The sequence below is a fragment of the Grammomys surdaster genome, unplaced genomic scaffold, assembly GCF_004785775.1.
Source record: "Grammomys surdaster isolate TR1022 unplaced genomic scaffold, NIH_TR_1.0 345, whole genome shotgun sequence".
Taxonomy (NCBI): domain Eukaryota; kingdom Metazoa; phylum Chordata; class Mammalia; order Rodentia; family Muridae; genus Grammomys; species Grammomys surdaster.
Window position 1 is genome coordinate 1,722,131 of NW_021604764.1, and position 14,601 is coordinate 1,736,731.

Below are 14,601 nucleotides of genomic sequence, written 5' to 3' on the forward strand. Positions count from 1 at the left end.
AAGGAGGTTTGACTCGGTCAGCGGAAGGCTTGGGCATCTTTGGTGTTATAATAGGCCAGACAGTTGTGCTCCAACTAGCTCTTCAAAAGCACCTTCAAAACATATATTTGACTTCTGCTTAAGAAAATGCCCCAGGTTCTGCCTTAGCCTGTCCCACAGCTGGCCATAGGCCACAATATGAGCAAGCTCAAAGGGGAAATCTTTACTGTCAGTTGCTTTCTGAAGCTTCCAGTCCTTAACAGGTGATGTTTTCTATTGGGATTTGAGATTCAGCTGGGTTTCTTCAGAAGGTAAGAAAGTCCCAAACCAAGAAAGCAGTGAAAGATGAAACTCAGACCTTCACTGCCTGGAGTAGGAGCCAGAGATGGGGCAAAGTCACCACCACACCTGCTCTGAAGTGAAAGCATTTATTTTTGGTCATTTTCTTCATCCCCACATGGGTGAAGCTGGTGTCATTAAGAGGAACTTTCCTGCTCTGCTGAATGTCCCCAGCATAACTCAGTTTCCTTTGTCTTGTGGAAAGGAAAGATATTATGTTCCTTTACACTGAAGAATTTGGGCAAAAATCTTAGATTCTGAGATACCCTGACTTTTGATTTGTTGCTTAAAATATGAAAATAACTGACGTTTTCCCTATGTATCTATGTCCTAGATGATGACAGTTGTCCTAGATCACTAAGACCGTCCAGTTCATTTGTGGTGCAAAGAGGAAAAATTAAGCAAAAGTTTTCGGATCTGGGGTAAGCACCTCCTTCTGAAAAAGTAGTCCCCTATAAGGGAATATTAAAGGGGGGATTGCCTTTCTTTTTCTGACTGTATGCTGTTATTGTAGGGCACCTTTGCGAAGGAATCCAAACAAAGGAAAGAAATGGAAAGACAAAGAAAAGGAAGCCAGTAGGTTTTCTGCAGGTAGCAGGTACGAGTGGGTGATTGAGAATATATATTTATTTCTTTAGCTAACTCTCTGCCCCTCTTTTACTGTTAACCAACATGAGTGGTCAGTGTTTCTACACCCAACTGATGGGCTCCAAGTTATGCTGAGAGAAAATTAGTTTATGGCTATCTTCAGTTATAGCTTTGAACACATTGGTCACTAACTACAGAATTATAGTCACATGCACAATTTCATTAAGTACTCACTTAAATCCACTGTGGGGTATTTTAGGCATATTTTGGTTTTGTTTCTTTTTTTGCATTGGGGTTTTTGGTTATTGGTTTTGTTGGCCAGCTCTTCACAATATTATTAATTAATGCCTTCCTTTCCCCCACATCCTCATCTAATGGGGTAATTTTGCACTTGGTACCATGTTGGCAATCTACATTCATGTGAAAATGACCACCCACCGTCTTTTGCTGGTCTCATCTGTTTAGTGGACTTGCAAGCACTATTGACTATGCTTACCTTTCAATAAGAAAAGAAAATTAGAGAGAACTAAGTTTTGAACAGCATTCAGTCCAGTCTCCCCAGTTCCATTCTGTGGTTATAGAACTTAACAAATTTGTATAAGGGGTCAGTAGATCATAAAGCTCTGAAGCCTGCATGTCTAGGACTGAGTCTCAGTTCTCCTGCTAGTAAATAGTAGATACATTGTTCTGCCATCTCTGACTGTTTTCTCATATGAAGTGAGTGTAATAACGGCTTTTACAAGGCTAACGTGAAGTTAGATAAGATTACATACAAAGTATGCTAATGCTCCATATATATTTGGTGCATAGGTGGGATTTAAAGCCATAAATGATGACAATTTGCTTTTATTGTCTTTACTTAGTACTTACAAAGTGGTTTTACGTTTACCAACTTCATTTAATCCTTTTAATAAGATTGGGAAGAGAGATAGTAGCGCCATTCTTTCTCCATGAAGAATTCCTCCTACATTAAACTAAGCTTGTGCCTCTCCACCATGCTGTGCCAACGCTAGGTACCAACACATCTAATAATCACTGCATTTCTTTACAGAATTGGGGGATGATAGTAACTCTTACTGTTTATCTCTGTGTCATAGACTAGGGAAGAAACAAAACCCTAAGAGACTAATAGTCACTTGGGGATCACTTGCCCACTTGATAGGTTGTCCACCACTGCTTCGTCATATGTTCTTGTCCTTGGTAAGAAAATGGGTTGGAAGACGGGAGAGAAATCAAGATTTAATTAGTTTTGCTAGTCTAGTTTTCATTTATTTTCTGTAGTGGTAGAATGCCCTCCGTATTTTGAGGGAATCTCAAGAAAATTAAGTACAAAGCAACTCGGAAGCAATTTAACTCTGAGATTTTAAAGATTTAAAAGTTTCCACGATATTTTAAAAAATACCTGTTTTATACCTTAAAACTAAGCACTATTGACCATACTCCAAAAAGTAGCGAAGGCACTTCCAAGAGAGTAGAAGCTGAGCAAAGCCACAGTGGAGAGAAGCCCTGCCTACGAGAGGTGCTGCCCCTCCTTTGATAATTCAGCAGCAGAGCAGTCTTGTCCTCTCAACTTCAAGCCTCAACCCAAGAGAAAGATAAACACAGAAGCCTGCAAAAAAGAGCATTTGCATGAGTTTCAAGTGGAAATCAAACATGCACTGATTGTGTTGGTGGATGCTAGCTGTACTATAGGAGAAGTCATAGTGAGTTTGAGGTGGTGCCACCAATACCCTGGTTACCCATAGTTATGACTATTTTTGACCCATACTCACATTGCTAGCTCAGCTGTCTCTCCATCTTTGTCTTTGTAAAACTTTAATTCTTGATTCCTACTGGTTCCTACTTGATTACTACTGACACAAATAATCATACATGTACTAACACCAGAAAATAGTTTTCAATTATAATTGTCTTTTTATAATTACTAATAATTATAGTAGAATTTTGATGTGATAAAAACAAGGTTATATAATTGAAATAGAAAAACAGAAGAGAGAACTTTCCTGCTTCAGAAAAACAATTTTGAACTGTCAGAGTAATTAGGTATCACTAATCAAATCAGCTCCTGTTCTCCTATATGGGCTGATAATGGACCCAGCACCTGATAAAACATATTCCCAGAAGGGCAGAACTATCACCCTATAGGAGCTTCATGTAGCTAGTCCTCTAGGTGCCCACAAGTAGGGATCACACACATCATCAGCTGCAGGGGGTAGCCTGGGTCAATCACAGAGAAGAGTGGGGGATGGACTCTATCTCATGAAGCTTTCTCAGAAAAAGTGGCAGAAGAGCCCAAGAGTGAGCTAATAGTCTTATCTCTTAGGCTTTCTGTCAAGTCCCTGTTAGGTTGTTATAATCTGTAGGTGTCATCAGTCAGTTCTAACCTGTAGCTGTTAAAGTTGAGAGGCTAAGACTTTCACTAAATTTAGTCTTAGTTGTCACTTTTCCTTCCCCACTGAGTTTACTGTGCTCTGTTTCTTGTGAAGACATAATAACTCAGATACATGAGCAGCAGGAGACACACAGAGAAAATAGATGAGGATAATGATCATAATAAATAATCTCAGGGAAGAAATGTGATTTAGTGTGCATAGTAAACACCCTTATTTGCACAAGCACCGTAGGAAACAACAAGCAGAAGAAGCATCAGATTACTGGAGACAGTTAACCCTGAGAGGTACACATCTGAGCCATAGGACCAGCCTTAGTCCATCCTGAATTGTAGAGAGGTGAACACTGGTTAGTGGGTAGTAAAGCACTTACTTGGAACACTGTTGAGAAGTACCAGTTTAGATTCAATGAACAATCATGTGTTTTTGTGTGTGTGTGTGTCTGTGTGTCTGTCTCTGTGTGTGTCTGTGTGTCTGTCTCTGTGAGTGTGTCAATGCATGTGCATGGTTCTGTGTCTGTTTGTGTCTCTCTGTGTCTATGTGTGTTGTGTCTGTGTCTGTGTCTCTCTGTGTATCTATATGTGTGTTTGTATCCCTCTGTGTGTGTGCATCTCTCTCTCTCCTTTCCCTCCCCCATGTGTGTGTGTGTGTGCGCACGCGTGTGTGTGCCAGGAAAGTGTAGAAGATGTTATGCTGGGTAAGTGACAGAGGAGGGAGATGGCTTTTTCTTTGGAAGTGAACTTGAATTTATCTTAAAGAATGAACAGTGAGAAGAAGACTGAGATGCAATCCAAGGTAGGAGTCCTGACTTTGCCTTAAATACATCTTCTTTGCTTCCTGTAAGTAAGTATCTGTCTCAGTATCTGTCTCTCTGTGCTCCATTGAATATGGCTGCCACTGGTCTCTGTGGTTAGTGAACTGCTCTAAAGTGAGATGTGCCATAGTTGAAAATGTAAACCTCCTTTGAAGACTTAATATGAGAAGGGAATTATAAACATTTTAGTTTTTATAATATTAATTGTATATTAAAATACTTTATTTTAGATTTGAAGTTGTAGATACACTTTTAAAATTAGTTTTACCTGTATCTTTTTTAATGTGGTTACTAGAAAATGTTAATTTATACATACAACCCGTACAATGTGTCTAATATATGATGCTAATCTTTATGATTCTATGAAAAGTGAATATTCTGTACACTCAAAACCATTATCATGTTGGCCTATAATTAATATGTGTACATTCATTATTCATGTATAATCTACCCTTAGTTTCAAAATACTTTGTTTACACTCAGAAATGTGTTTTACAACATAATTTATTTTAGAAGTAAACTACATGGGGGGAAGTACAGTAAAGCAAAAGGTGTTTGATACCTAAATGCATCACCTCTCATAGTAAGTGCCATCTTAGTCCCTTACTGAAAGCAAAGGGCAGCAGTCAAAGCTTAGAACCTAAGTCCAAACCTCAGTTCTGCCTTTCCCTATCTCTGCCTCGGTTTTCTCATCTGAAAAACAGAGCCACGCACATATTTCTCATATAGTGGTCTACATACTTTTGGGAAGTCTGAGAGGGGTCACATTTAACAAATATACATTGCTATCTTCATCATTTCCAACATTTAGAGAAAGTTTTCTTGGTGGAAATTAAAGGATTCTTTGTGTATTATGCTGGCAGGATTGTCCATTCCTAGGATGACATTCATGATAGCTCGGAAACCAAGTAGTTCAATAGATTTCGCTGGTAGCAACCCTTCAAAGATAATATTTCTCTCAAAGACTTTGGATAACATGGCATGCCAGTGAGTTTGAGATTGGATCCTATGACAGGTGCCCAAGAGGACTACTTTGCCCTGCTGTTAGGCAAGGCTTGCCTGCTTTTCATTTCCTCTGACTCCAATAAGACTGTCACTGAGATTCCCCCATGTTTATTCTTAAGTTATTTTTAATCAACAAAACCAAGACCCTAAAAAGGGAATTCTGAACCTCCCAGGGGTTCTTTCTTTCTGAGCCCAGCCCAAGCACCAGTGAGGCATTTTCCTATATAAACTCACATGTTCACCTCAACCACTGTTCTGTTAATGAGTGTGTATCTAGTCTGCTCAGTTGGCTGTCAAGCTGGTCTCTTCCGTATGAACATGGGGGGATCTCAGTGACAGTCTTATTGGAGTCAGAGAAAATGAAAAACAGGCAAGCTAGAGATATCAGCAGTGACTGGCAGAAGAGATCGAATGAGCAAAGAGGGAGAAGGTGCCATGGGAAACAGGAAGGGAGGAAGGACCCACAGCTTCTGTTCATTGGAAGAGTGCACCACTTTCAAAGGGTATGCGGACCTCCACACAGAAGCTGCTCCTCATCCTTCCAGAGCAACCAAACAGGAAATACTAAACTATCACACCACATGGCTCAACTGTATCATCAGATAAGACCTGTTTTGTGTGGACTAGACCACAGAACGGGTCTGAGAGAGCAAGGAATGAAGTCACTTTCCCTTTAGCCTCCTTAACTGAGAGCCAGAAAGGAATTGGTAATTGTGGGGTTTTTTGTCACCTTTAAAGTCTCTCCTTGAGCTTTGTGGTCAGCTTAAAGCCCCTGCCATTGGCTCATCTTTAACTTTGCCATGATTCTAAGTAGTCTGTGCATCTTTATCACTTACACACTTGGCTTCTGCTGGTTTGTTTTTAATCTAGCAATGGTAAGCCAGTGCTTGAAAATGAATTAGAAACAGCTTGGAGATTTCTCATTATTGTGATTGAAATCTGACTCCTTTTTAATTCTTTAATTTCCTACCTAGTAGGTCATTACTAACCACTGATCATGCCATTTGTCTCAGAGGAAGCTGACATTGCTGTCATATGTCCTAGCTGGGCTTGAGAAAGAATGGCTGCTCAGAATGATCTCACTCCTCCCTCTCTGCCCATCCTGCCCTCATGAGAGCAATCACCTTAATGCAGCCTCTGAGTAACAGCTTGGCTCTGGTAGAACCAACTGACATACCTTCCAAAGGCTCTCTGTTGGCTATATATGTCAGCGTCAGCTTAATAATCTGAAAACCCCACAAAAAGTCCATTCCTAAGAAGGAAAAAAACATATGGGGGATATAGCTCAGTCCTTAGAGTGCTTTCTGAGTGTCACCCCAGTTCCTAAAGTGAGTCCAATGGCCCAAGGCTACAATCCCAGCTCTTGGGAGATGGAAGCAGGAGGATCATAAATTCCAAATCATTCTTTTGACTACATAGCAAGTTCAAGGCCAGCTAGGAGTACTTGATATTCTGCTTCAAAAGAAAGAAAACATTCCTTTAAAAGTCCTATGTTAAATTTGTAACTAAGGACTCCAAGCATCTCATTATCCTCTTCAGTTTGGTTGACCTTATATATAAAAAACACAAGTCTAAAATGAGTGGGCTGGAGAGATGGCTCAATCAGAAAGTACTTGCCAAAAACATGCATGAGAACCTGTGTTTAGGTCCCGACACCCATGTAAAAGCCAGGCTTGGCAGTTCACATCTCTAACTCCAGCACTGGAGGAACAGACACAGGGACTCCCCAGCAACCCAGCCTCCACAACAGGGAGCTCCACATTCAGTGAGAGACCCTGCTTTACAAAAGAGAAGATGAGATTCGAAGAGAAAGATATCTGATACTGTCAACCCTTGGCCTCCACACACACATGCACATACATATGAACATGTACATGAACGGAAGGGAGGGAGAGAGGAAGGGAGGAAGGAAGGTAAAAGACAAAAAAGGTTTAGATCATTAAGATGAGTTTAAATTCAAGGGTGTATCTCAGATGTAGAGTGTGTGATTAGCATGCCCAAGACCCTGGGTTTAATCACAAGCACTAAAATTAATGAAAATAAATGTTAAAAAGAATTAGAAGTCACATTGTGGTCAGATTTACAATAGCACACCTTTATTAAATATCTAATCAGTGGATTGATTTGTTGTCCTGAAATTAACATCTGTTTTGAGAGCATGAATCTGTATGATCCTTTTTCAATTTTCAACTGAAACTCTGCAGAAGAAAGGGGGTAGCTTGATTATCTCCTGGGAGTCTAGTGTGAGTCAAGATGGACTCTTGGCTATTGACCAGAAATTCCAACCAGAGCTCTGCATCTGCTAGCAGATATTCAGGGTAATTGAGCCTGAGAGTCAGAGGGGCATGTGTTTCTAATGCTACCCACTGGGATCTCTAAATTCACTGTGGATGGAGCTGGCCTCACAGCCTCAGTCTCTTCGGTGGATATTAGATCCTTTCAAAATTTCTCCCTCCGACTTAGATAAGTGGGTCTGCACATACTTCTCTGGTCGCAGCTATTGTTCTTCAGTTAGCTTCCTTCACAATCTGCATAATTCTGCAGTCTGTTATGGTCTTTCTGCCTGGCAATTTATGAACTGTAAATGATATTTTGATGATATCCGACTAAGCTCTGAATATTTCATATACCTTATTTACAGAATGAAAACAACAAAGTATCACCGTAAGGTGTTTAACAGAAAAATAAAATAAAATTTAGGGCACCAGCCCCAGGATAAATGGGTTTCAGAGGATAAGTATTTGAGTTAATTGCACTGTAGAGTTATTAGTGATAAACCATTTGACTACCAGGAAGGGTTAATATGATGACATCTTTGACTTAAGAAAATTAAATTTGATGGCAGTTGTTTCCTCTAGTTCCTAGCAGTAAAGCACATGAGGACATACTATGGCAGGGACTGGTGATTCTTCAATTTTTTTTTTTTAATGTTGAACTTTCGTGTTTCAGCCAAAGGTGAGTAGAGCACAGAACATCTGGCTCCTTGAACTCTCCCAAGGTTATATTCAGATCCACTAAAAATTCATTCTACTAATCTTGATGTAGAAAAGAGAAGAAAGAAGAGAAAGAGGAAAGGAAGGAAAAGAAGGAGGGAGAAGGAGGGAGGGGAGGAAGGAAAAGCAAGGAAAGGAAGGATATTGTATTGTTGCAAACAATTGCTGCAAAGTTAGACGATAAAGAGGCATTCAAAATAGAACCCCAGCTTCCAATCTCTCTCCGCTTCTTCAATTTATCCAGGAAGAAATTGGTGTTTGTTTAAGAACACATGTCTCGTAGGCTGTTGAGTCTATAATTTTAGAGTAATAGAGTATTGGGTATCTTAATGAATATTCTATTACTCTAGGTCCAAGCAAATGGAAGCAAGTTCTTTTCTCTGAGAATAATGGTTGCACACAGGGGTTAGTTACACAGTCATGGATTTTTAAAGTTATAGGTAATAAATAATGAAGCTAGAAGACAAGCATGGCAGGGCACAGCCAGAATCTGCTGGTTTGTAGCTGTGGGACAGTGGTTATCGCCCGGATGTGGGCTTCCTGCCAACTCTTTCACCATCTTCCCAAGAGCTTTGTATATGAGCTGCAGAAAGACAGTCTCTTGTCAGAGGCCAGGCTTCCATAACCTCGCTCTCCAACAGTTGAAAAAAAATCAAAAGAGCACAACTAATTAAAATTCTCATAAAATGCTCTCAGCCAGGAAAGTATTCAAGACTGATAACGCCTATGGACAAGTGCATCCGGCATTGAGGATAGGGCTCAACTGTGGCTTGCCCTAGGGTTTGGACTCTCTGCCAGTCTCTTTCAGTGAATCCGGTGACCAGCAGCATTCACATTCCCTGCCCTTCATTACCCTAAGGTTATGATGGTGGTCTAGAACCACTGTTACCTACACAGTTGGTTTGAATGTAGCATGAGGATGTCATGCTGCCCTTAGTTACACAGCTTCTTCATAAACTCTCAGGCAGTGGCTATCGAGCTAAGTGCTGTATTTCCCTTGACTCAGCATTGTCCAGCCTAAAGGGACCAGCTTCTCTGGTCCAACCACTAGGATGTGAGACTGCAGAGAAGATATTTTTGTTTTTCTAAGCAGACTATTATGGGCATTCTTCCTGGAATGTGAGGGCTGAGTTAGAGATAAGCCATAGAAGTTATCACTGGATAAATGGTGAGAGCCCCAAAGAGATTTATCTCTCCAGATGGCATGGGATCACATTTTAATGGGGTATGGGAAGAGGCAGCAGGATGAAGCTCCTAGAGTCAATCCCTGGGATACAACTGGAGTCTCTAATCTTATCTCCCTCTTAGAAGTATTTATTAGTATTTATTCACATTCCAACTGGTGTTGTTTACCTTAAGGACTTAAGATTTCTCCCCGTTTCCCAGGAGAAGCAAAGAAGAAAGCTGTTCCTCTACTTTATTGCCATCAGATTCATGTTTCCGGAATCCTTAACCTCAGGATAGACTGCGGGTGTGATAACACCGAGGTCTCAAAATGTCAAAACCCATGGGAGGAGACTGAAGTGTGTGGAGCCAGGGAAGCAACTTTCCACACATGATCACAAATGCTCTATGTTCTCTTGTGACTTTGTGTTATAGTTACATTTGGCATAATCATGATAGCTAATGTTAAAACAAAGATTCCCAGGTCAACTCCCCTTCTGTCCTCCGAGTTCTAAACAGCCAAGAGTTGTGAATCTAACTGCTGTATCAGAAGCCTCTAACCAGCTTCATTTGGTTCACAAGCAAAGAATAAAATGTTCCCCCTTCAGAGCCCAAGGCCTCAACAAGTGTTATTCTGGGCTCAGTTATTGTACCTCCCTGTCTTGTGCTAATAAGTAGATTAAGAGCACAATATTTTATTGTTTAGTTTAAACTTGAAGATGAAGTTGAAGGTTGACCTATCTCTCATTGATTCCTATTATCCTTGAAGATACCCCACTGTTCCCTCAACACACTAAAGTGATCACATCTTCTGGATTTCTTTATATGACCATCAATTTTATTCATCCTTTCCTCTGTGTCAGTTTTACCAAAACTTCATAAATGTCTCTGTTCTCATTAGCTGTACTTGTATTCTTTTGCACTGTATATCTGTGGCTTACTGTGCAGGGTACTTGCATGAGGATTGCTACATTTGGTTCTTGTAGTACTATTTGGAAAGCCACAAGTTTTAGATTTGATGCTGTTTATGTCAATTTGAACTATACTTCTAGATGTACGTGAAATGAAGTGTAAGGAGACTGGAATTCAATATCCACAAGGGATAGAAACTATGTATATGGTATCAAGGCACTTTTAATTAAAGGGATTCCTGTTGTCATAATATTAACAGCTACCAAGTAATTGCCTTCCATCAGGGATCATTTAGACATACTGAGGCTGGCCTCTTCCAAAAGCACACAAGCATTTTCTTCTTTAGCTTCTGGACAAGTATTTTCACTTGATCAATAGATAAATACAATTGTGAAAGGACCTACATTAAGTTTAAAAAAGAAAAACAGTGTCTCTCAGCTGCTTTTGAATCTTTGAGTATTTTAGACATGAACATTTACACTTCAATAGTTTTTGTGGCTCTTTAACAAATGTTAACCTATTTAATTCGTCACAGTCTTATATAAGATACATCAACACATTCATTTGTACAGATTGAGACAAAGGGACAGAGAAGGCCTGAGACCACACCCTCAGGAGGTGATAGAACCTCAGCTTCCAAGTGGCCCATGATGGTTTCAGACCCTATATTTCTCCTTTGAATTGACACTGAGACTAGTGAGAAACCAGTAAGCTGCATTTTCTGCTTAACATTACACATGCTCTGAAATTTCCAAATCACTTGAATCTTTCAGCCATAGATTCTGGGAGCATGAATTCAGGGATAGGTGTAAAGAATGCTGGCTATGACTTACTGTGGTGGCTGTCCAAAGAGGGATCTCCAAAAGGATGTACCACCCTTATTTTAATTCATCCATATATACTTATAAAGGCATATTTAATACAGTTTTGCCATTGAAATAGCAGTTCAAATCCATGTGTTGTCATAGATTCCATTTAAGTGCAAAAAAATGGTAAATATTAAGGTTAACACTATTGCTCAAAGCAATACATTTTTACCGCTGTGGTAGAACAGTTTCTCAGAGAGTTGTACCTACATCGAGAGTTTTGCTAGAACTGGATTCAGTGTCTTTTGCCATTTATTTGTCTAACATGCCCATTCTTTTCACACCACAGAATCTTCAGAAGCAAGTTGGAAAACTGGAAAGCCAAGCCAACCCCTGCAGCTCAGGCCTCCACCCGCTCTCCTTGCATGCCTTTCTTGTGGTTTAATGAAAGCCGAAAAGGATCCTATTCCTTCAGGAACCTGCCTTCAGCTCCAAGTCCCCTTCAGCCTTCTCCTGAGACTCCAATTTCAGATAAAACAGGGTCCAAGGTAGACAACAGTGGACTATAAAAGTTGGCAAGAACGCACTCAATCCTGTCTCCTCCTCAGTTTTTGGAAAGCCTTCTGAACTTGTGTGTGTACCCTGGATCTCAGGAGCCAATGTGCTAACATTGTCCTAGGCGTGCATGGTGTTTCCTTTACAGAGAAAGAAAGCCCCTCCTAACCAGCCCCCTCTTTAATACTGTTCGATTCTACCATGTGCTTTTTCTCTTCAATTTGTCTGTCATTTCACTTACTGCTATTTAATCTGTTTGACAGTTAAGCCATGCTGGGAAAGAGGCATTTGGATGGTAAAACAGTGTTCGAAGATATTTACTAAGTATTCTTCTTTAAATTGCATTATGAAACAATTTCACTGTGCTCTTCAAGATTTACTGAAAAAGAGATAAATTTACGACTGACTGTGTTCAATATATTTAAGTGAAGCAAACAGAAAAACAAAGACCACTGTCGTATAGCTCCTTGCTTACTTTTTGTATCAAATGTCCATGCAGAGCACCTGTTCTAATTCTCTTTAACATTAGCAGAATTACACTAGATGTGTATGTGTGGGTGTGATGTGTTTCAAAGTGTGCAATGGTATTTCCAGCATGACACTGCAAGCCTTGCCTAACATTGTACTGACACACATGGTGGCTAACTTTCATGGAATTTGGTTCTCCTCTTTTTACTGACGCACATAGTGGCTAACTGTGGAATTTGGTTTCCTCTTTCCTATGTTCATTCTTCTTTCCCAAACAGAAACTAGATGTTAATCTTACTTAAACTGAATTCTTCCCTTGAGCAGCTCGAAGGGTTTTGACCTAGGGTCTAAAGGATTGCATCTCCAGTGATGATACTAAAAGGCGATGTTTCATGTGCTGTGCTTTGCTGCTGAGTGTTCTACCAGCCACACTCCTTTTTGGAAGATTTATCAAATCTTGGAGTTGGTTTGCTACTAAATTCCCCAGTCTCTGGCATGGTGTTTATTTTCAACAATCAACTAAGCCCTACACAAAAGAATCTAATGGAACTAACAGTCTGCTTCCTGGAGAAGTGCTGTGTGAAGCAAGGTGGTGTTGGGCAGTTGTGTGGAGTTCCTGGGAATCCAGCCACTCTACAAGTAGCAAAAGAAGTTTTGCTTGAGTGATTCTAACATTATCTCACACTAAAGAGAGGTTCATTATAAAATACTTTCACAAGTAAGGAAGGCTCTGTGGCCATTGTCAAGTTGTTTTAACATCTGCTGAGCATGTTAAAAGTAATTCCAGGAAAATTAATTTTTTTCCCCATATCCCACCTCACTAACTCCAAGAAGTTATGCAGCCTTGTGAGTCTGTTCCATACTGCAGTCTCTTTGGCTATGTGCTGGTGCCATGAGAGAATTAGATACCAACATGTAACTAGTGTTGTGTTGTCAGACCATGCCCTCCTCCAGAACTCATCACTCTGAAGGGTACATCCAGGAGGGGACCTGTCACTTCTCATAGTATTTATCACAGCCAGCCACACGCCATCTTTCCCAGGGGCACTCCAGCTACCTTCTTGATATGAGTTGCCATCTGTTCCTGATAACTCAGCCCCTCCACACCATCTTGTATCCCTATTTACACCGTTTCTCATCACAATTAGGGTCAAAGCAGATGGGCTTATTAATATCACTACTCTGAGCACTGGCAGAGGGTAATGAATTCTGTACCCTTGGAGAGAAAATGAAGAATCATTTCTGTATACCCCTTATCCCTGCATCAGATGGAGAAGGTGCCCGTGATTTCCAATCAGGCTCCTCCACCACTGCCCAACTGAAGGTTGTCCCCAAAGCACGCTTGAGTCTCTTCTAAAGACAATTGATGAACATGAAGCAATTGAGGCCTTGGGAGCACACCTGCCTCGAGTTCACTCTGTGTTCATTTAACACGGTTGTATTCATTTTTACAGAATTTCACCTTCAATGATGACTTCAGTCCAAGCAGTACCAGTTCAGCAGACCTGAGCGGCTTAGGAGCAGAACCCAAAACTCCAGGGCTCTCCCAGTCCTTGGCACTGTCCTCGGATGAGGTACTGTAGTGGCACCATGGCAGAACTTAGTTCTTAGTCACTGGTTTCCTCCATATCCCACTGTGGGAAGATGTTGGAGGGTAGATGTAGCATAGAAGTCATCAGCATTGAGGTTTATGTTTAACATAAAAATCCCCATGATTGCGGTCCCCTCACCTTCAACATTAACGAATAGTGGCTGAGCCCGTTGAAGCTTCTTGGGATCTCATTATACATGTAAACACAAGTATTAGAGGCTGGGCACTGGAGAACAAGATTAGACAAACAGTTTAGATCACTTGGAAGCTGTGAATTATCTATTCTGTCTCTCCTTACTCAGAGTCACCCCTGCCCCACAACTCTGAGGGTCTTCTGACTATAATATGCCCCCCTGTTGAATCATTACCGTCAGTAGGCACGGTTCTGGAAAGGAAATAGAGCAAGAACTATTTATTCAGATGCTAGAGTGAAGATTAACATTAGGACGTATGTATGCAGAAATAACCAGAAAACTGTGTTGGGATTGACTTAGTTCTAAAAGTAGGTGGGAGTCAGAGGCAGGAAATAATGTAATTAGAACTTTTCTTTACTTATGAAATAAGTGTTCTTATTTAACATGAGTTATATGCAATAAGCCTCTTTTCCTTTAAATGTTTCTGGTCGTGTTTTCTTTGCTGGGCTTGATTCTGATGTTGTAAAATGTGTACTGTGGGTGTTGTGTGTCCTATTTCTGTAACATTCTTCTTCTCGGTTCTTTTGTTGCTGCTCACCCAGAGCCTGGATATGATAGATGACGAGGTGAGCTCTCTGTGGGTTGTGTGTGGTTCCTTGTCTCACTGGAACCTGTCTTGGTTTTTCTCCTTACAAATGACGTATGCTTCATTTCAAACACTAAAGAACACATTTCTCTGGAGTGGCAGGGAAATACCCTGCAATTGTCTACATTTGACTTAAAGGATGTAACTGGATCAAGAGGCTCTAAGCCCTGCCTCCAGAGTCTCTAAGCCCCACCTCCAGAGTCTCTAAGCCCCACCT

General features: G+C 40.6%; 1 protein-coding gene across 1 annotated transcript in view; it reads left to right on the plus strand.

The window, feature by feature from the left end:
* Window positions 1-14,601, plus strand: part of Ppp1r9a (protein phosphatase 1 regulatory subunit 9A) — a 257,278-nt gene that overhangs the window by 239,695 nt on the left and 2,982 nt on the right. The window contains exons 13-14 of the mRNA XM_028779161.1: window positions 13,468-13,587; window positions 14,341-14,364. Coding sequence (XP_028634994.1) covers window positions 13,468-13,587; window positions 14,341-14,364 — 144 coding nt within the window. The remainder of the gene's footprint in view (window positions 1-13,467; window positions 13,588-14,340; window positions 14,365-14,601) is intronic.